A 24,963-nucleotide genomic window follows, 5' to 3' on the forward strand; every position below is an offset into this window, starting at 1 on the left:
GAAGCTTGAGGAAAGTCTTCAAGCGGAACGGATCCGGTCCCCACCGGACAACAACCGCAGGTTTTTATTTTATGCAGTTTCTTCCTCCGTGAATGACGTCCGAGCACCGAGGCAGAGTTTCTACCCAACCCTGGAAGTCGTTTGGGGCTAGAAAGTTGTCGGAGCGTGGGTGAACTTGTCCCGGGTCGACGCCGTGTTGTGGTGGATGTTAGCGACGAGGAACCGCGGAGGGGAGATGGAAACGTCGCTGCGCTGAACCGGGGCTCATTTTTCACACAGGAAGGAGAAAAATATTTAAGTCTCGGAGACGTAGAAAGGGGGTTTAAAGATGGCAGAAGCTCGGTCAGAAGAAGAGGAGGAAAACCTGCGGAGAGACACCCGGGATCAAGTGGTCCGACGACAGCCGAACAGCTCCGGAGGTAAATAAGGGCAGAAATGCTCAGATTACTGCCCTGTTTGCACCTGCTCACGCTTCGTTGTTTCAATACAGCTTGTATAAAATCAACCGAGTAAGCTTCTTTTGAACAAATAATTTTTCTCTATAACTAGTGACCATAACAATACATGTTGGGTGAAAACTGAATTAAAGTGCGCTGTCTCTTTAAATGAGCGGCTCCTTTGTAGTTTCAGCTGTGAAATTTGAAGTATGACTGTGAAATATTGAACCTTGCTGACAAAAACTGATCTTCCTCTCATCTCTAGCTGACATGTCGGCATTTTAATGCGTCACCATCAGGAAACAGAAGCATTAAAACCTCCCACGGTTAATAGGCTTAACAAAGAAAGTATTTAACCACTTTTTAAAAATTATTTTTGAGCCACTTTGAAGTTTATGTTGCTAACTAGTCGAACATTGTGTTAGCAATGCTTCAGGACTTTCTAATAATCTAATTATAGTCCACAATTCACAACATGTAAAATTTAAGAAAAGAAAATGAAACATTTACTCTATTTAGTTGCTGCAGTAAATGTAATTTTGTAGACTGTTGTCCATTTTATTCGGACAAAGATCAATTTTGTTTCTATAAATTGTATTTTCACAATTAAAACAATAATAGAGAAACAAAATGACACTCAGCTAGTATTATTTTCAAATTTTCTTAAGGCACATCTAACTAGAATAGAGAGGTCATTCTCAATGAGAATAAAAACAAGTAGATGAATAATTTCATGCATATGTTTACTAGCGATATGTAGGAACTGCCTACATTTATTTAAAATGGTGTACTTTTGGTAGTTTGACTTTACTGTGTTTTTTTACTTCACTTATATGTCAATAAACAAACACATTTTAGAAAAACATCTATGAAATTTAGATTGAGCCCTACAGTTTATCACAGAGTGAGACCTCTTGTCTCTACATCAGCTTTGTTGTAATGATATTGAGGCTGTTGTTGCCATTGGAGGTCAAATGAATATAGATAAGCACCATTTATTGGAAGTTCTTTAAACTCTGTACACTTTCTCAACCCTCGTTCCCAGTTGGTTGTGGCGTTCAATGTAGTGTTTTATCTGCTTAAAATTTGATATTTTTATAATTGTGTTTTTATTTGTAATTTTAGTTTTACAATGACCAGAATTTGCTCATGACTTTGTTTCGTTTGATATCATTGTAAAAGACAAAATCAAAAGAAATCAAATGTTACTCTGTACTTGCGCACAAAATGCTTCTTTACTCTTACTTGAGGAATATCCTGGGTGGCTACGTTTTATTTGAATACAACTTATTGATACTCTACCAAAATTCTGATGTTTACTTTGTTATCAGGAAATTCCGACTGTAAAATGTCTGCTCAGATCTGTAAGTTCAGTGTTTTAATCACCCAGTTGTTGGTAATTTAGTCCATTGACCAAAAATTTGTTTTTTTCTTTATTTTATCCTCTTAAGTTGTAAATATTGGAGGCCTTGCTGGACAAATATGCATTTGCAATAAGTTAGCTTCAAGTTTCTTGTTATTGTTTGAAATTACATGAGCCAAATGTTTAATCTGGTATTGCATAAGGAAAACATCTGACAGGATTATTGATATTATCACACTATAAATCTGTTTTGAGGGATAATGTTTGAATTAGCTGCTTCCTTTCGGCACTCGGTGACTCAGAGAGAGAGTGGGTAAACCATGCGGTTTCACAGTGGGTGTGGACTGATTCAACCCAACAGTCATATCACTGTACAGGTCAAAACTCGCCCAAACCAAACTAAGAAACCGCTTTCTCCTCCTACACTAACAGCTGTTTAATTATATGCATATGTTGTTGATTGGCAGAATGTTTTTGGACTCAATCATAGAAACATAAGGTCATCATTTTACACCTTTTACCTGTTCTAGACTGTTGTTTGTTATTGTCTATGACAACCTAACCTGTGGTTAAGGTGGTTGTGGCTGTAGAAAAATTGCACACAACACATGTAACCAGGTTTTTAAATATCTATATTCCACCATGACACCATTTTTATGTCGTTGTCATTGTTGTGTTTCTCCTTGAGGTTGTTTTTAAAGCACTTTGGTTTGGAAGTCAGCAGGATTTAAAGTGTTGTGGCGGCGGCTTTAACCATCAGGAACCACTGAGAGTCATAATGTTGCTATTTTCAACTATAAAATTATAACTTACTAAGAAATATGGTGGTTGTTCATTCCTTGATATAAAGTGACAGTTTTAGACTTTTATTTCTTCCCCGAATTCAATGGCCTTGGTGTTTAGTCTCAAAGTCTGCAAAGTATTCTTCTTTAGAAAGGTAGAAATAACTTTTATGTTGAAAAGTTTGTAGTTAAAAGAATAGCTCTGTGTTGAATATTAAAACTGATTTTTATCGGTTTTACAGATTCTATCAGCCTTTAAGTCAGAACATATTGAATATCTCTGGGTTTGTCCCGATAAACTGTCCCAGAAGTTATTACGATAAACAATTCACATTCCCAGAGATCAATAAGTTTTCAATTCAAGTGAACATTTAACACTGGAACCGAATATCCAAAATAAATAAACAAACCACAAAAATAACAAATAAAATTGATCTTTAAAAACGGCTGGTACAGACCAAAACAGCAGGCTGAAGATTTTTATCATCCAACTTTTAGTAGAAAATTGCATAAAATCATGCAAATGGAAAATATTGAGTTTTTTTAATTTAACATGTGATTAATTGATTTATTGCTTGTTCATATGGATGTTTCAGATGTGATTTAGTAAACTTTAATGATTAACAAAGCTGTAAAGAAACAGAAAATATAAATGAATATGTAGAAAAATATAAAAACCCCATACACTACATTAGACCAAGCAGATTAAGTTAAAAACAGGAGAAAAAGAAGAAAATGTTGATTTGAATCACACTAGAACAAAATAGTTTCAGTGGGTCTAGTCCAAACATTTTCTCCCAGCCAAAATACAACAGTAACCAAGGCAACAGTCACACAGCAGGAAAAATTAAACCAATATTTGACTTTTTTAGGGCAGTCTCAAAGGCCCATTTCAGATCTACTCACCCTTAAAATATCAGATTTGTGCCACTTTAATATGTTGTGCTGACCTGGTGAATATGAATCAGATCGATTTGAAAGTGCCTGCAGTCTGAACGGTCATGTCGCATTTTATGTCATTCCATACCAGAAGAAGACAGATCTAGATCTAAACAGTGGCTGAAGGTAAACGTTGCTAATTAATTAAAAAATAAAATAAAAAAGCAAACATAAGTGTTTGCACTGTTTTGTGTTGGTCTGTCACCTAAAATTTTAATAAAATGCAGAAAGTTTGGGATTCTACTGTGAAGAACTGCGAAAAGTCTCAATAGAGAAGAGAGCCATTCAGTTTCACCTGAGTTAAAGATCAAATTAATGTAAAATCAGGTTCAATTTAACTTTCATTTATTAAATAAAACATAAACCTGGCAGAAACAGGTAAAGAAAAATATTTTTAAAAAATACAGTTTTGAACTCGTTGACTGGAACCAGTATTTTGGTTTTAAAGATGGCGGCGTCCATTATCACTTCCGTAAACAGAGCGCTGCTGTGTGACGTCAGAGTTCTTCTTCTGCACACGCATCTTGCTTTGGGCCCGTAAACCGTGCACACAGAAGTCTGACAGAGGTTGCAATTAATTAGTAGTTTTAATGAGCTTAAAAAGAAACAACTTGAATTACAGCAAAAAGTCTGAGCATTTATTAGAATTTTTTTGTGAATGTAAAAATCCACAGCAAAGGCAATTTGGAGAATAAATCCTTGATCCTAAACATTAATTTGAAGAGAAAAAAGCACAAAGTATAAATGCTCCAGTCACTTTCCTCAGCTGTGATGCTGTAATGTATTCATGTTGTGGAAGTGTGTTGAGTATCCGGGTTGTATAACGGGGCTTAGAAAGCTCATGAATAAAGGAAGGTCAGCGTCTCACCTGCTTCACAGAGACAAAACCAAATGCAAATGAGACCCACTAGTGGGTCTGATTGGAGCTGCTGCTTGTTTTTAACCACCAGGTCACAACCTGCTGCAGCTTTTCAGTCGTTCTGCACAACATATTAAATCTTTTTAAACATTATTAAAAAAAGATACTACCGTTGAACAGCCTGTAATATATTTAATGCATTATGCATCTAATCTCTGCTTTCAATAATATATGAAGCCAGATGGTTTTAAGTTTTAATGTTTTTTCCACTGTACTGTCAATTTATTCACTGCAAAATACAAAATCTGGTATTTTTAATCCAGGTTTGAGCAAAAATATCTTAGTAGAGTTGAATTTAGATAAAACCAACTTAAAAGCAACTTAACAGAAAGATATAGAAGCTTGTTTAAATAAATAATTTAAGTAAATGAAAAAATACTTGTTCCACTGGTAGATTATTTCACTTTCAGCATAGGGACATTTTCTTAAGTAAATTTATCTATATTTTGCTGAAAACATATCTGTAAGTTAGTTTAGTCTTATTTTAAAATTTATTGGTGTTTTTGCTTTTGTTTCTTTTCAGTAGATTTGATATTTTTTTGCAAGTAATTGAACTTTTTTGACGGCTTTGCTACTTATTTAATCTTTAGTTATTTGTATTTTTTATTCCCTTGATGGGCATCATACACTATCATGAATGTAAAATATCCTTATTTTGACTATTTTACTAAATATTCAAATATTATTAAGCTTAACAATCATAGCTTTTGGAAAGAAAATCCTACAAAAGCTACAATTACTTTAACACTAGTTTTGATTGTTGTTTTGACTTTACACAATAAGTAATATTTTAGGAGTCGAACATGTTTGTCAACAAAAACAAGACATTTAATAAATAAATAAAAAACAGCAAATACTTTCTATATCATAAACCTTTTCTTTTGTTTTTATCCTTCCAGGTCAGAAATATATTATTAAACTTCATTTCATAGCTATTTCACCGTTTTGTTTGTTAATTATGCGATTATTTATGTAAAACTCTCGTAAAGTGCTTTTGGCAGCCTGTTGTTGTTGGCAGCTGAACGGGATGGATGTCGGACCTTCAGGACAGGAAGGAAACGAGCTGCTGACGTCAACGGAGATGTTTTCACAGTATAATCACCAGACAAGCTGGAGAGGCAGACATGATTTTATTATCAATAACACAAGATGAAAATAGAATTCAAAAAATAATAGCTAATTAAATTAAACATTAAAATACCCTTGAAGTAAACCTTTTAACTGTGACCTTTCACACTGAATGGTTTACAAAATAATACACACGCCTCCTCTAAAAGCTCTTATTACTGCAGATTTTAACAAAAAAATCAAATATACTTTCTTGCTTTTATACAATGAAAACCATCTTAGTGCTGCCACAGAAGCTGACATCCAAAGTCTTCCTTATTTCTCCTCTTCAGCCAATCAGAGCCCAGGAAAATAAATGGCCTCCAGGATTGGCTGCTTTTCGAATGTCAACTGGTATCGCGTCACTATTGGAGTGCCAGAAAAATATCGGCGAATACTGAACATAACATTCTACTGAAGAGATGTGGTCAGAAAAAAGATTTTAAAACTTTTCATCAGTTAAAATCGATTTGTTTGAGAAACTGCAGATTCAATCAATTAACACACTGATTCCCCTCCCCTACCTGTTGCTTGGTCAAGCCTGGCTGAAAGAAAACTTCTTCTTTCTCTTCTCTCACAAGAAGGACTCTTTATTCTGTTTAAAAGTCACCTTTCACCCTGCAAATGAAAGTGAGTATTTAACTGAATGCAACATTTTAATGCATCATAAAGATAAAATGTGAAGGTTTTCTGCACCAGCTCATTATTACCACAAGAGATTTTAACGCATCACAAGAATCTGAGCTCCATTAAGATGCTCTTCGGTTTACATCATTGCTATTTTGCAAATCTGTTTTAAATCAGCGCTCTCATATCTCCACTTTTATTTCTGCTGACTCCAGTATTTAGCAACACAGTGAAAGATTAAAACTGAACTATAAAACAACAGATATTTTCTGCTCTGCTCTGTTTGCATGCAGAGTTCAAGCTTTAACGCGCTTGCGTCATTAATTGTTCTGGTATTTCGTTGTTTTTTTTTCTTTAGGGGCGGTTTGTTATGAAACTGTTTGATCAGCCGCTGTGAGCTAAGCTTCATTTTCCAGCCATTTTATCAGAAACATGCTGGAAAATAATTGGCCAAATGTTAAAACATTCAACTCACCTTTCCAACAGATGTCTGTCTGAGTGTTAGAAGTTAAAAATGTGAGTTTTGGTTTATTGAAAGCTGCTAACTGACTAAATAATTAGAAGCTTTAAGGTTATGCATCTTAAATCCAAGTATTTGACTTTTTTATAACAAGAATTTAAGAAAATAAGTCGCATTGGATTTAGAGATCAAAGTGAAAATGTGATCAGAAATGTGTCATTTTCTTTTAAAATAAAATCTTTTAAAAACTCTTTTTAATTATTTCCCCTTGGTAAATGTAAAATGCAAAATACAGCTGGAAATGTCTCAACCTTGACCTCTGACCTCCAACTGAGAGAGCAGAAAGCATCTCGATGACGAGCGATGTAAAATCTGCTGCGTTAGTCGTCTGCGTGTTGCAACGCAGCTCCAGCTCATCGCTAACACAAACATCTGGAAGCGTTAAAACCCTGATGACTCCTGCAGAATCCCGCTGCAGCCAATCACAGCCCCACTTCCTGGAAGCTCCCAGCCAATCGGGGGAGCCGTCCGGAGCTGACAGGCGGTCCGGTTAGAGTTTCAGAGGCTGGGAAATTAGAGGAAAAGCAGACACAAGCCTGAGGGGATTAACTTTCAACTTTTCAAATCGCAAAACGAGAAGAAAACTAAGAAGTAAAAAAAAACAACTTTTTAGGCTTTAAAGTCAGTTTTCTTTAGATTCTTAGAGAAATCAAGCTGACCTAGTTACTCTTTGGACAGTGAAGAAAAGCAGTGGAAAGGAGGTAGGCAATGGAAACGTTCACATCCAGAAAGGAAAATCTTTTCCTCTCTAGTTTTTTTTAATCATTACATTTAAAAAATGTGAGACTGTTTTGTGTTAACAGCTTAACATGTATCTAAAGTGATGCTTTACTACAAGACTAAATAGAAAACCGCTTCATTTGATTAGCATATTATACATTTTAATGTTGTAACTTTAGGTGAAATGTTGAGTAACATTTTCCACCTTAATGAATGTCTTTATTTGTTATCTTGTTTGAGGAATAAAATGCCAATTATGACGAAAACAGATGAGAAAAAGTGTTGTTTTATGCAGGAAAGAAGGTGGCGTCCATGTTAAAGCCGGAGTCATGAGTGGGCAGATAAAAGCAATGATTCATCTGGTGGAAAACAAAGTTTAGATGAGCTCATCACTTTTCTCTACGCTGCAAAGCTACCAGACTGCATGACAACACATTTAACATTCCTGGATAACATGATGTTTAAGCTCAGATTAGAAAAAACGAAAAATAGCAAGAAATGTTGGGTATGCAAAGCAACAAGAAGACTCTGTTAAAGTTAGTTTTGTTGTGAAACTATCAAGAATCGCATGGTTCAAACTAGGCCTGTTGAAACGAATATTTCAGTAATCAAATAAAGATAAAATAAAACATTGGTGAATATAACATAGCAGTAGTATTAATATTGCATATCATCAGTCCATTTTTTTATATTTGAGAAAATTGGACAACAAAGACCAAACTTGATTGGTGCTGAAAATTGGATCTGATATAAAAAAAAAACTGATATTGCTTTATTTTAAATGTTTTTCTAAAATTGTGACGCTCATTTAGCTGCTAATTGTTGCAGTTTCCAGATTTAAAAAAGTAAATGTTGCTTTGTGTTCCTCCTCAGGTCGTCCTGACAGACGTAAGCCGGAGCATCGCCACAGGTACGAGGTTTCTCTACCTGTCAGGTTGACTGTCTGCCAGCAGGAAGTGTGTTTTATTCCTCCCACATGCAGAGAACTGCCTGGTTCATGCAGAGATTCTGTTTGATGCTGAATATTTTTGATCATTCCAAATGAAGGTTTGGCTCAAGAAAAACTTCAACGCTTCATTTGAAAGGTGTGCATAAGACTGACTGAAGGAGTCTTCATGAATGTTTACATTCTTGTCATAAAGTGTCATTTGGTAAATAGTGACACTTTGCATCCTCAGAACCAGAACCGAACATGGAGAAGCAGCATTTAGTTTTTATGCATCACAAATCTGGAACAAACTTCCAGAAAACTGCAAAACAGCCAAAACTCTGACTTCCTTTAAATCTTAATGGTTGACTGTGTTCTATGACTTTGCATTTCTGTGTTTTTATGATGAAAAGCTCTTAAAACAATCAACTTTGTAAGAATGAAGTTTATTTGTTTAGCGAATTTCAGTTTTAATTAAAGTTTTATTGGAACTTGTCATTATTTACCAAATAATCTAAAGCAGACACTTTTAATGGACTTTTAATGCAACTTTTAGAGCAACTTTGCATTAACAGTGTCATCATTTACCAATGACACTTCATCATAACATTTGTACGCATTCATAAAGACTCCTTCATGTTTACGACGGTGTCATCATGTCAGTTTTATGCACATCTCTTCTCATAAAACTTCCCCCGATGTCCAGAAGTTGAAGTCGTCCTGCTGTTTTTCTGCAGCTCAGACTTTTCTCCTGTTTCTTTGCAGACTTCCACGTTTAACTTCCCTCCCGTTTGGTCTCTGCTTCTTACACACTCCTCAAAGTATTTAGTCTGTTGCCTGGTTGGCATAGCGACCTGTAAAAGTCACTGGGTTAAAGGAGCTTGTGTTTGTTTATTCAATAAAAAACAGGGGAACCTGATCGATCAGGTTTTTTATAAATTTAATTGGTTTTACGTGTTAATGAAGTTACCTTGGTTTTATTAGTCTTTGACTGCAGTAATTGCTTTCAGCCTTCAGCTAACTGTGTTTAAAAGTGCTAAACAAAGGCAGCTTTGAGTGCAGAAGTGAACCAGTGCAAAATAAAACCCCACAGAGGATGACTCAGAGCCTTAAACTGCATCGTAAAGCAATTAGAAATGGCTTTTCTGTCCTGTAAAACCAAACCTTCAGAACATTCAGAATGAGAGCCTTAATTATAGACAAGTGGCGAAGCATCAAATGGTAAACATGCTTAATGGAGCGTTTTCTGTTTGTTTAATTGGTGTGAAAGTCTGGATTCTGCTTTACGTCGGCTGCCAAACAATAGAGTATATTACAGTTTTTAATTTGAGAGTAATCTTGATGTAACCCCACTGTTAAAATATGGTTAAGCAGTTGCTAATAAACTCTGGTCTGCTCTGCTGTCAGTTATTCACACACAGACATGCCTAAACATGACGTAATGGAGGGAAAGGCTTTAAAACTGTATCAACACTTAAATTAAGCACGAAAACCCTCAGAAATAAGCAGTTAATGCAACGTCATTTACTGCAATTACTTATTTCTAATCAGGTATGCAAGTCATCAATTAATGAGTTAATTGATCGACTAACGGTCTTGAGAACTGGTCGGTCCTCCATCTTTGCATGACATTCATTTTGTACGTCCTTATATTTGAACTTTTTTGTGTCAGTTGTGTCAAATACTGACTGAAAAAACAAAACAAACAAACAAAATCAGCCATGATTATTGTCATTGTGTCTTTTTATATCATGTTTTCTGTCGCCTTCCTATAAAATCAGTAACTTTTGGTTGAAGCTGACGTCACTATTAATGTGAAACTTATGGAGATCATTGGGTTTTATATCTCAAAATGGACTCTACGTCCCAAACTGGACTCTGTCCGGGCCGCTTCTCTTTGCAGTTTTGGTGTGGCCCCGCCGCCATCTTTAATTCTGCATGGCTGGCTCCAGAAGCCACGCCCCCTGCTGGATGGCAGAAATACTACAACACTGAAACAATGTTGTATTTGTAGGATCAGTTAATCCAGTGCTTCTCAATTATTTTCCGTTACGCCCCCCTAGCAAGAAGAAAACTATTCGCGCCCCCCACTCCCCACCGTGACTATCCATCTCTGCATAAAATTTTTTCCTTATTAACATTTTTTTCGCTGAAAAAACTCTAGCGGCTTATCGGCGTGATTGGGATGTAACATATTTAAGTGACGCGCTAATTTATTTGGCTTCATGCTGTCCGCTGCGAGCATTTTTAGACACAGCAAACACACCGGTCTTTCCTCTTCTCCAACTGTAGTCACAGTGAAGCCAAGCGCTAAATACGCTTCGTCGTATTTCCTCTTCTTAGCTTTCGGTTGACTTTCTGTTGTCTCATTATCTTTGTCTCTCTCCGCTTTTCTTTTCATCCCTGTGAAAAACTTTTTCATGTTGGGGGTTGTTGAATAACGGAGGCCATAGACAGAACGCAGTCGGAGCTTTTTGTTGACTTAACACTGCTAACCAAGGCAAACCTGTTGTCTTGTAAGTCATAAAATGTTGCACTGTCGCAAACGTGACAGAAGTAACAATGAGAGCGCCACTGCCGCCTACTGTGCGCAATTACACTTTATACTAGTACGGCCAAAAAAAAAGCCTGTTCCCCAGGATCACATGCCCCCCCAGGTATCGCACCGCGCCCCCCAAAGGGGGCCCGCCCCACTATTTGAGAAGCACTGAGTTAATCTAATGGAAAGTTTATAAACCATTGTTAGTCCATTAATTATTTGCATCCCTATTTATAATTGTTTTATTTATCTTTGTATAACTTAAGCAGTACATATTTTTTTATATAAAGAAGAACAGTAAATGAATTGTTTTGTTTCTATCAGTGTAAATATGTTTTTATTGACGGGGAAACTCTTGAAAGGAGACCAGAGTTAAAGGTCCAGGAAGATCTGTTGTCTTGTGATGGCTCCATGATTTCTGTCTGTTTTTCTTCAGCTTCAGAATATTTATCTTAAAAAACCAACAACTTTGGCTCAGTTTAAATCTGTTTGATGATTGAAGTTTGATTTTAGTGTCCAGGTAACTTTAACCTCTGTTTTCATGTTAATGTTAATTATTGCAGAAAAAAATCACATAAACTTTATGATGGCTGGTAATTGTTGCTGTATGAATTTTGTGTATTTCTTGTTATGCTAGGTAATTAATATTTAATCTGTCCTCATTAGTTGATGTTTGCTTTGTTTCTAAACATTAAAGAATGACTATTTTTTGCAAAGGTCAAGTTTTTTTCTAGCATTTGTTTTCGGAAATTGACTTGTTTATAGTCTAAGTCCTGGAGAATTGGATATGAGGATAATTTGTCAATAAAAATAATAAAAATATTTTCAACAGCGAAAGATAGAGAATGAGGTGGAATAACTTTGTTTCCTGTCTCTGCAGCCAGGGTCCTCTCTCGTCCATCAGAGCTGTCATCAAGAGAAGTAAGTGACAAACTTTATGACCATTTCCTGTGAAGTAGAAACATGAACACTTGCAGCCATGAAGCCAAAGTTTAACTTTGATTAGAAAAGAAACTGTTTGCTTTTTCTGGGCGATACAGATCTTTTATTTTCAGATCTGACTTTCCAATTCTGTTTTTCTTTTGTCAGATAATTAAGTCAAGTCAATAACAAAAAAACGATAATAAAATAGAAGACTTACTTGATTTAGCTAACTTTTTGTCTGAACTTTTGAAGCTATAACTGAGTTAATCAAACTATAATTATTTGCATGGTGGATGTCTAAAAGCCATAAACAGTGATTCATTTTCTGGACCAGAACCAATGAGATTGATCAGTATTTGATCTGATCAGAGCTGGTCCCAGGTTACATGCTGTTGACTAAAGAAATTTAACCTCCACTCCAGAAATCCAAACTAAAGCAAACTTTCCATTTAAACTGTTTACCGAGTTGCGTAACTTTTAGGTAATCTGGAAAAATGTTGCTTTTAATGATGGAAAAAATCCAGTGTGACCTTTTCAGATATAATGAAACCTGGCTCAGAGTTTATAACGTAACGACTTCCCACCTTTTGCTTCCCCTTTGCTTTCCTCACGTTTCTCTGAAAAATGTCACACAGGGCTCTACTATCCTAAATAATCACATGTCCTGCTTCTGCAAACCTGAAGCTTTTCCAAGTGTGTCAGGTCAAAGTTTTGATGTTGGACCATCTCATGTAAAGCTATAAATATCTTAGACATCTGTTTTCATATTCTGGTATCTTACAGTTTTAATGCAGCTGTTTGGACCTGAATAAAACGGATCCCGTCTGCGTTATAAATCCAAACATAAAGAGCTGAAAGAAAGGGAGGAAAAAAAGCTCTGGATTTATTTCAGACACTGTTTTCTACTTGAAGCTTGGTCCAATTTAAAACAAGTATGTCAGTTTTGTTTATATGGCACTTTATCCCCAAAAGGCCGAATAAAAAGTATAAAAAGATTAAAACACATAAAAACATAATGAAAGCTGAAGAATAGAAGCAGATTATCAGTTTTTACTTGATGCAATTGGTTTCTTTTTAATCTAATTTGAATAATTAGCTGAGCTTATTGTTCTGTAAAGTGTGATTGAGTTGAAATTCTTTTCTTTTAATTAATGTTCAGTAAAATGAAATATTGTAGAAAATAAAAACCATTAAATCCAACCTGTGGATTTGAGGTATTTTTCTACGAACTTTAGATTTTCTGGTGATGTTATGAAAGACGTTGGTTCATGCTTTGAAACATTGTTCAGGTTCACCGTAATAACAATCTGGGGTTGATCTATTTGAATCATTCATATTAAACTTTCAGCTTTGTTGTTGCTTTATTTTAACTTTGTTTCAAATCTCTCATCAGCTTCAAGGTCCACGTCTGTCTCAGAGACGCAGAGAGACAGAGACAGAGAAAGAGACAGGAGGTAAAACTCCCGGATAATTATTATTCATTTGAGCTGAAATAAATGCAGTGTGCAGCAGCAATAATTATTAGACATCTCTGACATTTTTACAGGTCAGACAGACATAAATGATTAATTAGTGTCATTTATTACTGTTTGTTAAATATGAATAGTTTTTCAGTCTTTACATATTCCTAAAATACTTTTAGGGGTTGTATAATTTAGGATAAATTTAACCGTATCAAGATGAACCTCGTCTCTAAAGCGCCTTCCCATCACAAACTTGATAGAGCCTGAAAAGAAAGAAAACATGGAGGAAGTTTAAAGTCTTAGTTTCCGAAAATTACGATAAAATATTTGGACCAGTTAGAAAAAAAATGATTACAAGAATAAAGTCAAAATATTCAGAGAAAAAAAAGAATTAAATCATATTATACAACAGTAGGTCAAAGTATGAATAAGTCATAATATTATCAGAATAAAGTTGCAACATTAGGAGAAAGAAGTAGTGATTTTTTTAAACTCCTACTTAAAAATACATTCAAATGAGGAAAATTGAGCCTCTTCTAGGCTTTATTCTACTGATATTATGACTTTATTTTTGTATTTTAAATAATTTAGTTTATCCCTGATACTGTCATAAAAAATATTTTAAAAGATTTATACAAGAACATGATTCAGTTTGTTTTATTTTTATATATATAGTAAAATTGTTTTAAGTGGAACCTAAAAAAAATGAGACATTAGACATGTAGTTATCCAAAACCACATGAGAATAATATTAATTATGAGAAAGGATCTATTTTTTTCTTATTGATAACTTTGATCTTTATTAACAGAAACTATTTCCACAGCTTGAATAGAAAGACACATAATTAAATTAATTAGCTGAAGCCATTCTTTACAAACCGACTCCTTGTTCTTTTTATAAACTAACTGATTTGATTTGTGCATCGCTGCCTCGTCGTTCTCTTTATGACTTCCTGTTGTGTGTCGGTTTCTAGGCGACCAGAGATCACCATCTTGGCAGCAGAGCCGCTTCCCTCCACATCCTGGTTTCCTGGAGCCGTTGGGGGGATTCCTCCACCTCCTCCTCCGCCTGCGCAGATCTGGGGGGCCACGATCGCTCCGACGATTCAGGTGAGGCTCGGATGATACACGACGACTTTAGAGTCCATTTCTACGTCATGGCAGGAGATTTAGCAGCAAACGCACTTCTGTTGTTTACTGGTGTGTTTCGATTACAGCCTTTCTTGGTGTTCTGTGTTTTAACTGCTCGGCAACCTAAATATGAAGTAGGCGTGGGAATTAATTGTTTATCAGTTTCTTAACATAAGAATGTTGATTCACAGTAATGATGTTTAGAGTCCACTGAACTGTCCTGTTTGTGGTCGGCTGGTTTTAACGCTGTACAATGGCTGCTGGAAGTGACAAGTATTTTGTTGTTGACTTAACATCCAGAAACCACTTGCTGCATTTTTGTTGGTTATGCTTTTTAAAGATGTCCGATTGTATAATTCTGGATTTGTTTGCAGCCATTTTCACATGTGAGTGTAAACGTTAAGTTGGGGGTTGTGACCAGCAGCAGCTTATTTGGACTTAAAGTTACAAGACAGCCTAAAACAGCTCAAAATAGGCTAAACTGACCAGAATAAAGTCTCATTATCTAAGCTGATTTTGTGTAAACGTGTGATAAATGTGTTTTGTGTAGATCATAAATCTGTCCTAATCTGTTTATGAAGGGTTATAGGTCACCTTTAACCCTTGTTTTCTTCTTTAGCCGCCTCCTTCGTATGAGGAGGTGATCAGAGAGAAAACACAGGAGCAGGTTCTCCTTCCTCCTGCCCCCTCCTCCTCACCTTTGGGTTGTAGAACCACCATCGCCACACAGACCGACCCAGGACCCGCCGCCGACCCTCAGGAGACTCGCGGTAAACCAGGAGGCTGATTGGAAGGAGTTTCAGATTTGAATATTTATTATTAAACTGAGTTTTTTCTGTTCTCAGAGAGAAGATCAGCGAGGCCCCCCCGGCCGCCTCCCCCCTCCTGCACTTCCAGACCTCCGAATGCTGCTGATGTCATCATTACCTCCAGCCAATCAACTGTTAGCTCTTCTGAGACGAACAGCGTAGCTACCAACGCACATCCTGAACCTCTAACACGCACCTCCACACACACGCAATGCTCCGACTTCCTCAGTGACCAGCAGTTGCCTTCAGCATCAGCATTCTCTGACCCATCTCCAGATGTGCCCTTGGAGCGCCCCAGGCCACGCCCACGCACTAGGCTAGCTCGCCAGCCAGTTAGCGACGAGGTCAAAGTTCAGACATTGGTTAAGCTGCGTGAGGACGGTTTGGCCACGTTAGCGGCGCGTTCAGCCAGCGACGCCATCAACTCAGAGGGGAGCAACGGGAAATACCTGCAGGAGCTGCTGGAGGCGTTCAGCTCCGACGACTGGGGCTTCCCTGATCACTGCAGCGACGACAGCGAGCGCAGCCAATCAGAGAGCGAGGACGGACCGAAGGAAGAGGACATGGCGACTCTGAGAGCGAGGATACAAGCGTTCGAGCAGCAAGTCTCTGATGAGAGCTGTGGAGACTTCAGTACTGGGAATGTTGATGATTTTGTTGTCACAAAAAGACCAGAGCCTCGACCGCGGCCTCGTCTCCAGGGGCAACTGGCCAAATCGACCCCACCTGTCATCGCTCCAAAGCCCAAAAGCTTTTCGCCCTCCCCCAAACCCTCCAGCAAGGTATTCTGGGAAGACGAAGGCGTTGCTGTGGAATCAGGTAGAAACAGCAGAGTCAAACCCTGAAGCTCCGTCTTCTGCAGAAGCATCAAAATCTGATCCAGGGTCAGACATCAAATCTACCCAAATCCCTGAAAAGCCCGCTGTAACTCTAAAACCACAGACTGTTACAGAACCGCTGCCATCAAGCGCCCCAGTCCCGGCACCCAGACCGCCTCCACCCAAACTCACGTCCTCCATCAGCAGCGACTCCTTCCCCCTGAACACAGGACCCCCAAAGAGGCCTCCGGTCGCCCCCAGAGCTAGCCTGGGCGCGCCGCAGCAGAGCATAGATGAAGCTACGCAGAACACTGTGACCCAAACTGGTGAGTTTTAGTTTTCCAGCTAACGCTTCAGGTTTGTGATTTTTATTTCTTTTTTCCATTACTGTTGCCCAGCAGCGATAGAGGATGAGCTCTAAAACGTGCCTGGTTAATTTGATGTGGTTGTTAAACTCTTCATGCCTATTAGCATCTGCTAAATTGTCTTTTCCAAATATTTGCTAGAAGGAAGTGTCCTTCTTCCTGTTTACGCTGCCAGATAGCCTGAATTAGCAACTGCTGCTGATAAGGAAGTTAAGTTATTGACTCAACTCCACAATGGCCTGCAGATGAGCTTCATGTGAGATTATTATCATCACCACTGTTCACTCTGAAGTTGTTACAGTGCAAAAAATTTATTTCTTTTACTTTTGATGATAATAGTGTTTAAAAAAGAGACTAAAATCATAAAATTGGCATCAATCTCCCAAGTTCTGGTATTCTTTCTAAGCTGGATATTTAATCAGAGATCAGCAGAGCAATTTAAACTAAATGATGAAGCTAATCTATTACAGATCTTTACAACAAGAACAAAATTGTTGATATTAAAATGGTTATTATTGATGCTAACATATGAGCATCACATCTCTTGCTTCTTCTGCACTGCTGCCTCAGCGTTACTTGAGGTCAAGTTTTAGTCTTCGATTGATGCGGCGAGTATCAAAAAGCCACATTTACCATCGTGCCGCAGTGACAGACGGCTGCATCCTCAGTGTACAGTTATCATATGTCCTCCTCCCAGACTCAATAACTATTACTGCTCCCAACAAAGACAACATGCGTTTATGTCCCTGCTGGTATTTGCATAATAATCTACTCTGCTTTACTTATGTTTATTTAATGATTCTGCAGTTATTGCACTTCTGTTGTTCAGTAGTGAAGTCCTTATTGACCAGCAAGATAAACCTGAACTAGCAACATAAAAATACTTATCTATATTCTATATAAGAATGGCTACATGTATAAATGTCTTCTGTTTTCCTAACTCAAGGGAAACTAATTTTATTGTCGACTTCATGCGGTACAATGTTGTTTTTGTTTCTCCTGGTTTTAGTGCAGACAAGGAGAACCTTCATTTATCGATGGGTGATAAAGGAGGGCTTGTTTTGGCAAACTCAACAGTCAGGAATTATAAATAGTTTGCAGGACATTATTAAAGAATGCAATAAAATCTCTGGCATTCGTCCTGACAATCTTATTGATCTCTATTTTGTCAGATTATTAACGAAAGCTTCAACACAACTTGATGAGTCAAGTTTGAACCGTCAAGATGATAGAATGACGAACCGATAGACAGACAGTCTGGAAGCAGACTTTGTCTTTTCTATGCTTAAAGATTGTTAATGAGGCTGTTGTTGGTTTTTATGTGTGGACCTGCTGAGTGTGCAGCAACTTACCCTTCAAGGACAATTATGTTTAACCAAACTTTACGAGTGAGGTTGCACAGTGTGGTGTGGTTGGAGACAGTCTACGGCGAGCTTTGTACCTTATTGTTGCTGATAAACACTGGTTCGGCCTTTTTCTCTTTCTCTCTTGTCACTATAGCTGTATAAGAAACGTTAATATTTCCAGTTAGCAGTTTAACTAGTTTGTGTCCAGAATGTGTGTGGTCTGCAGAGATGTTAGCTGGGTGAACCTAAAACCTAGTGAACAGCTAATAGATAGCAGCAAAAACAACAACTGTTTCAGGGATTAGTTACACTTTGAATGATTTTTCCATGTTGTGTTTATTTCCTTTTTCAGTGAAAGGAGGAAGTATCCGTTCCACCGTCAGACCGGCAGCACCGACTTCCCCTCGCAGAGCCAGCGGTAAGACTACAGGCCCTGCTGTGCGTCCGAGTTTCTGAGACACTGATCTGGATGTAGCTGCGACACAATGGGGCGTTTGAGAGCTTAGAGACACACATGCAGCTCATTTGTTTTGTGGCAGAAACATGCAAACTTGTGGAGAGGTTTCATGTGCTAAGTGTTTGTATGTGACGATGTGCTTGGGTCCGGCTCAAAGAGGGAGGCCTGTGTGATGCAATCTAAACTTTGTGGGAGGAAAATGGGATGATTGTGTGAGAAGAAACAAGCCCCCACTGTTGTTGTGTGCTTGATGTGTGTAGATGTGTTGGTGTGTGTTGCTGGCTGAGTCTTCAGCAGTTTTATTGCTGAAGTTAGATGCATGTTGAGGGGATCTTTGTTGATGCCTCGTGGTAGAAATAAAACCGAATCAGCACTTCTTATGTCTCTATAGTTTCATCCTGGAAATCATGACTTTCTATTAATAAGTAGTGATTTGAGCCAAATGTTGCCTTTCCATCATCAAACCAGAGGAAACTTTTATGTTTGGTTTGACATTCAACAAAGTCGAGCTAAACATAAAAGTTGCCTTCAACCTGCTCTGATTTGATGACAGAAAGTCAACATTTGGCTCAAATAAACTTTTATTAATGGGACTGAAATTATTAATTATAATTAATCACAATTAGTTGAATTTGAAAAATAATAGTCAACTAACTTAGCAATCGATTAATCATTGATTGGAGGAAACAGATACAGAGACGGCCATCTGCTGAAAGAATAACACATTTACATTTACATCTGGTATCTAATATAAACAAAACCATTTTCTGAAAACATGTCAGAGTTTCAGAAAACAAGAGAGGAGATTGATCGATTAGCTTTACTTATAATAATATAAATATTCTCCAGTTTTTCTTCATACAACATTTTATTTAGTGATAGAAAAACCATTTCATTTTTTCACAGGAAACAGTCAGAGCAACCAAAGCTGCTGTCTTTTCATCAGCATCAATTTGGATCAGTAACATTTATTATTTAGCTGATTATTAATTCATCAAATACTTAATAGGCTCCAACACTTAAACAACAAAGCTTTTCAGAGTTGCTGACCATTTTCTTCCCTTAATGAAGAAAGGGAAGACTCCTCTTCTGTCAGCGCACTGTTAGAAGAGGAGTACACTCTTCTGAGTGTACTCAAACAACAAAGTTTAAAACTCTTTGCTGTTTCAAAACAAAGTGTTCGCTGTGCTCCCATGACCTCCACAGTCCCAAGATCTCAAACCAATAATGGAACACCTCTGGGATTCAGTGGGATGACTAAAGAGTCACATCATGAAAGTTCATCCAACAAATCTGCAGAAACTGTCATTCTGTCACACAGAAAAATCTCAGGAATATTCTGTGAAGCTTTGCCACAAAGAATGAAAGCAAAATGGCGTCTAGCAACACACAACTAGCAACTAATAATCTGGTCCTTAGTTTTAATTCCTGTGAAAACACCAGCCTGTTTAAATAGTCTATATAAAGAGTAAATAATATTCTGAAATATTGATGGATCTGTATAAACTGCATGCAACAGTTGCATGAGAATTTAAGGCCAATAGAGGGCGCTAATGTCCTATCAGAGATGATTGTAGCAACACAGAAATTAAAAAACTGAAGATGTGATAATCACCACACTAACTGTAATAAAAGTAGCTACAGATCTAAGTTTTTTATTTGCCAGATTTATTCATCTTAGGTTAGTATTTATATGATGGATAATCATAATTAATTACCAGTTTTCCTTCTCCAGCTCCTAGTCTGGCCCCCAAACCAACTGCAGTACCACCGGCGCGTCCAGATCCAAACCCAGTCGCTCTGAAACCTGCAGCAGTCAGTCCTGCTGCACCCACCAAGCCTCCAGGACCGCCGAAACCCCCGACGCCGGCCCCCGCCGTGAGGAAAGCCTCCGTTCCCCAGGCCAAACCTGAACCTGGCATCCCTACTAACCCAGCGTCTTCTGGGCCGACTCTCCCTCAGCGGTAAGAAAAGACTGGATAACTGGGCCTAAACACTTTGATTAAAGGCCTCATTCTGTTTTTGTGGATGGAGATGACATATTGTTAAGATGATTTATGCAGAAAGTTTCTATTTCATCCAGATCTGTGTTTGATATACTATTTATATCATCCATTTAATCAGTACTTTCACATATAACCCAGACTGCAGGTTTGGTGTTTCTGAGTGAACGAATAGAGAACATGGCTGTAGGGTTGAAACGATTAATTGTGAAGACTTGATTATTAAATTAACTAATTTAGTAATTAATTAATTGATTAATTAATTAACAGGAATATATAATCTCTAAAAAGGACAATTTGCTAAAAGAACAACACACAGTAATTAACTCGACCAAAGTTATGTACATTTTGCATTTAAGATGAAAAATTATCTTTGTGACTATATTCTGCTTAAATCTCCTCCAGTGGAAGATTTAGCTTCACCTGGTACAATTCCTGCCCTGTTAGACATTAAATTACAATATCTGTGTCATATTAAATGTATAAACTGTTTGTATATTTTCTAAAGTAACCTTTAAGTTCAGACTGTTTCATTCATCTTTTGTCTTTTTCCTTGTCTTTTCCAAGTCCACCAAGTGTGAAGCTCCTCCCTCTTCGTCCTCCACCAATCAAATCCGCCCCCAGCAGGCCGCCTCCCCCAGCAATAAACTCCTCAACCAATCAGATCGCTGCTGCCAAAGCTGCACCAGCTGAGCAGCTTTCATCGGCCAATCAGACGCAGACTCAGAGGATGTCAAAGAAAGGACCGCCTCTGCCGCCTCGCCCCAAACCTGGACACCCTCTGTTCAACAGCTACATGGTATTCTCACACAGACACACAAAATCATTACAAAACACAGAGTATTGTAGTCACTTAAACTTGTTTTCCAGAAACAGGAAGTCCTGATTGTTCTTGACGATCCAAGTCCTGCTCCTGCTGAGTCGCAGCAGGCAGGGGAAGGGACGGATGAGAGCAGCGTTACGGCCGACACCAGCCCATCTCAGTGTCTCCTGGACTTGGACACCCAGCCAGAGACGGTCCAACATCTGGACTGCGAGTCCAAAACGGCCATAGAAGACCTCAACCAGTCCGACTTCCAGGTGCCAAACAGACAGATTTTATTTAATCCTTTTAAAACGTGTAATTCCTGCAATCTTACTGAATAAATATTTAAAGTTTTTAGACAATTTCAACAAACCTTCGTCTCTCAGATGGTGAAAACCCAACACAGCTGCTGGACGTAGTTTTTGAGCCGAAAATAACAGATTGACACTTTGACTTGAAGCAGGAAGAGATCTCGGGTCATCCATTTAAATATATTGGTTTTATTTTTTTATACTTTAACAAAAAGCCACCTGAGGATCAGTGTTCATATTTTAAAAACATCTTGAAAACATCATCTCAAGAGGATGAGTTTAAATAAAAAGAAATGTATTCCCAGTTAAATCATCATTCACTCCTTAAAGAGCCAGAGTTGTATAAATTACACCACTAGGTGGCAGATGAACTTTTTTCTTACTTGAGTAATTACTTTCACAGCTTCTTCTTACTTGTTTCTGAGTAAAGATCAGGCTATTGAGTTTTTGGTTTCTCTATCCACCTCTAGATAATCTAAATTATTTGTGTCTTTTCTGCTCACTGACACTCTCCAGGGTTTTATTTGCATATTCACACAGACATCAAATGAGACAAACCACATGTGGAGACAAGATTTTTGCTCCTTTCTTAATATGAAGAAAATATTCCACTACATTTAAAAAAAATAAATGAATTTAAATGAGAATTTCTTTTTTTACCAAAACAACAGGGAGTCCATCATATTTACATTTAAAACCCATTTTTATTCTTTGCTGTTTGATTCAGTTTAAGTTCCTTTTATAATGATAAACATTTTAAACTTTACTTTTAAATGTATTTTTCTTGTTCTTATTGGTGAATTGTGCAATACTTTTGTCAACAGCTGTTGTTTTAATGTGCTACATAAATAAGTTGACATTAACATGGAATCTAAAGAGTAATAAGCAGAAGTTGTAATGAGAATGTTCAGTCGGTGTTGTCTCGTGTTTTAAATGTTTTTTTGTTGTTTTTCTTCAGTCCATTCTGCCTGTCCAGCCTGCTGAGCTCAAAGAGCAGCCAGACCCTCCTGCTGTCAGGTCGGAGAGAAACGCTGCTCACAATTCAACGACTTGAAGCTGAAAGCGGTAAAAACCTGACGTGCTGTTTGCCTCTGCAGCGGCCCGCGATGCGTCGCTCTGTTCGACTACGAGGGAGAGGGCGACGACGAGCTCACCTTCTCTCAGGGCGACGTCATCGGCCTCCTGGAGCTGGTTGGAGAGGAGTGGGGGCGGGGCCGGATCCACGGCCGGACGGGAATATTCCCACTCAACTTCATGGAGGTGGTGGAGCCCCTTCCACAGCCGACGCCAGGAGAAACTTCTACACAGGAGGCAGCAGAGACCGGAGAAACGGAAAGCTCTGGTGAGACGAAGAAAGCTTTCACTCTTTTAGTTTTACGTCAACGTTAAACACTTTAATCACTGGAATGAATGCTTAATCTCACCTGAGTTAAGTTGGTAAATCCTAGCTCACACAGCAACATTTTAATGCTGATTTTAGTCCCAATTTTCCCTTAAGGTACCTCAATTATTAGGATAGTCATAACAAAAATGCCTTGATTGTAATTGAAGAAGACAAGACAACCTTCGTGGCACAGTAGAAAGTTTTTCTGTAGTTTTTTTCTCTGTTGCTTTTTCTCAGGCGTAAAAGGAAGGAAATGTGTTTATGTGTTCAAAACTGGCAACAAAATATCACTACACAAAAATCATAGTTTAAATTCTGACTTGAAGGAAATGGAACCATTTCAGATTGTAAGTAGAAGTGGAGGATAAATAAGCTGTTGTGATGCTTGTGTACTTTTGTGATTGAGCGGTGAGGATTAGATACGTAGCAGAGACAGGGAGAGAGCAGCTAGCAAGCATCAATTTGGACTTCGTGTTTTCTTCTAAGGTCAGTATCTGAATAATGCAGCACCAGACAGAAACATGTTCACAGAGAAAACTCTACAACATTCTTGGTGTAATTAAAGCCTCAGAGTGTAGAAACTGTAGAAGTTATTAAATATTATTTTTTAGAATTGTTACTATTTGTATTTACTGTCTGCTAATCTAACTTCTAATTTTTGAACTTGTTATATAAATGTATAACTAAATAAATATGTTTTTGTTGTGAGCTTCATGTTTTTTTCTCTGCTTTAATTTTTATGTTTTTTATACATTGTTTTGTCCTTAAAAACAATCTTCCTGATTTTTTTTTCATATTTTTCCTCAGCAACACTAAAACAACCATCAGATTTAAAGGTGAGTGTGTTTAGCTATATCTTCTATGTACATCACTTTATGTGTCATTAAAACCATGTTTTTAATAATAAAGTCTGATACAGTTTCTCCTTCAAAGCAGCACTGATTTTAGTCAGTTTATGAAATTATAAACGCTCTAAAACTAAAACTGTTTGTGTAAACAGACGGACGAGTGGGTTGTGGCTCTGTTCGACTTCCCGGGTCAGACTGCAGACGACTTGTCCTTCCAGAAGGGGGCGCTGATTCAAGTGACAGAGCATGTCGATGCAGAGTGGAGGAGAGGACGACTGGATGGGAGGGAGGGACTTTTTCCTGCTGCTTTCACACAACCCAGTCAGGGTATGAGAATACACTCATTTATAAAGCTTTTTAAGCTTTAAATAATAAAGAAAATTAAAATAAAATAATAAATTGAGTTTACAGATAACTTTTAAGCTCAATTTAATGTGTCAGGTTGATATTTTATTGAGAAAAACTTTGTTTTTGTAGACTTTTTAAAAGCTACTTTTGTTTTTTATCTATTTAATTTTTCCTCACCAGCTCAGCCAATCACAGGCCAGCAGCCTGCAGCTAAAGGAACGGCTAAAGCTGTGTTTGATTTCACAGCAGAGAACGAGGATGAGCTCACACTGAAGGTGTGCGACTTAAAATTATTGTTGGATTAAATCCTCTGCTGAAATCATTTTTGAAAGATTTATTTTGTGTTTTCTGCAGGTCGGTGACATCCTGATGCAGGTGGAGCCGGTTGATGAGCAGTGGATTCTGGGAGTTGTAGGCGGAAAGCGTGGGATTGTGCCCAAAAACTACATTTCATTCCTCTGATGAGTTTAACAGATTTTTGAACTTTTGATGACACTACAGGAATGTTTCCTGCATTGTGTGTTTTTTATCTAGCATTTTTGGATGAAAACATGAATAAACCCATTCCAGTATTTCTATTTTATTTTATTTTAATTGCCAGGTGGTTAAAGGACCTGAATGAGCCTGGATAGTTTTTATTGTTACTTAGCTGGAGATGGAGAGAGTCTGTATGTTTTAGACATCTGAGATTAACGGAAACGATTTCACATTGATGGACTGTTGATAGTTTTATTTCTTTATTTCCTCTGGACTTGATCATTTTTCTTTTTTATTCACTGTTCACCTCCAGTAGCAGGACTGAATCGACCTTCAGTTTTTACGCCATCTTGGGATTTGATCACTGCTTCAAAGATCCTTCTCCTCATTTCTTTTTTCTTTATTCTCATTTGCAATTATGTCAGTAAATACAAAATATGCAAATAATTCACTTTAACTGAACTGTTAATTGATTGTGCAAAATAAAGCCTTTTGTTTCCATTTGCTGGTTTAAATGATGCATGAATGGAGCTGAATGAATTGTTCAGAAAATAGTTGTCTGACGGTAAGTATCTGGAGTTTAAAAAAACAGA

The 24,963-nt window shown here is 37.6% G+C and overlaps 1 protein-coding gene across 1 annotated transcript; it reads left to right on the forward strand.

The window, feature by feature from the left end:
- LOC129351272 (SH3 domain-containing protein 19-like) lies at nucleotides 1–24,963 on the forward strand. Its single transcript, XM_055020167.1, is given in 18 exon segments — nucleotides 1–419; nucleotides 8,288–8,324; nucleotides 11,762–11,802; nucleotides 13,199–13,259; nucleotides 14,243–14,378; nucleotides 15,019–15,169; nucleotides 15,245–16,028; nucleotides 16,030–16,352; nucleotides 18,090–18,155; nucleotides 19,930–20,158; nucleotides 20,765–20,996; nucleotides 21,068–21,277; nucleotides 22,272–22,330; nucleotides 22,411–22,655; nucleotides 23,505–23,533; nucleotides 23,698–23,872; nucleotides 24,074–24,168; nucleotides 24,248–24,963. Coding segments are annotated over 18 exon segments (3,072 nt in total). The 5' UTR covers nucleotides 1–328; the 3' UTR covers nucleotides 24,356–24,963.

This window comes from Poeciliopsis prolifica, unplaced genomic scaffold (assembly GCF_027474105.1).
Source record: "Poeciliopsis prolifica strain line A6 unplaced genomic scaffold, Auburn_PproV2 SCAFFOLD066, whole genome shotgun sequence".
NCBI lineage: Eukaryota > Metazoa > Chordata > Actinopteri > Cyprinodontiformes > Poeciliidae > Poeciliopsis > Poeciliopsis prolifica.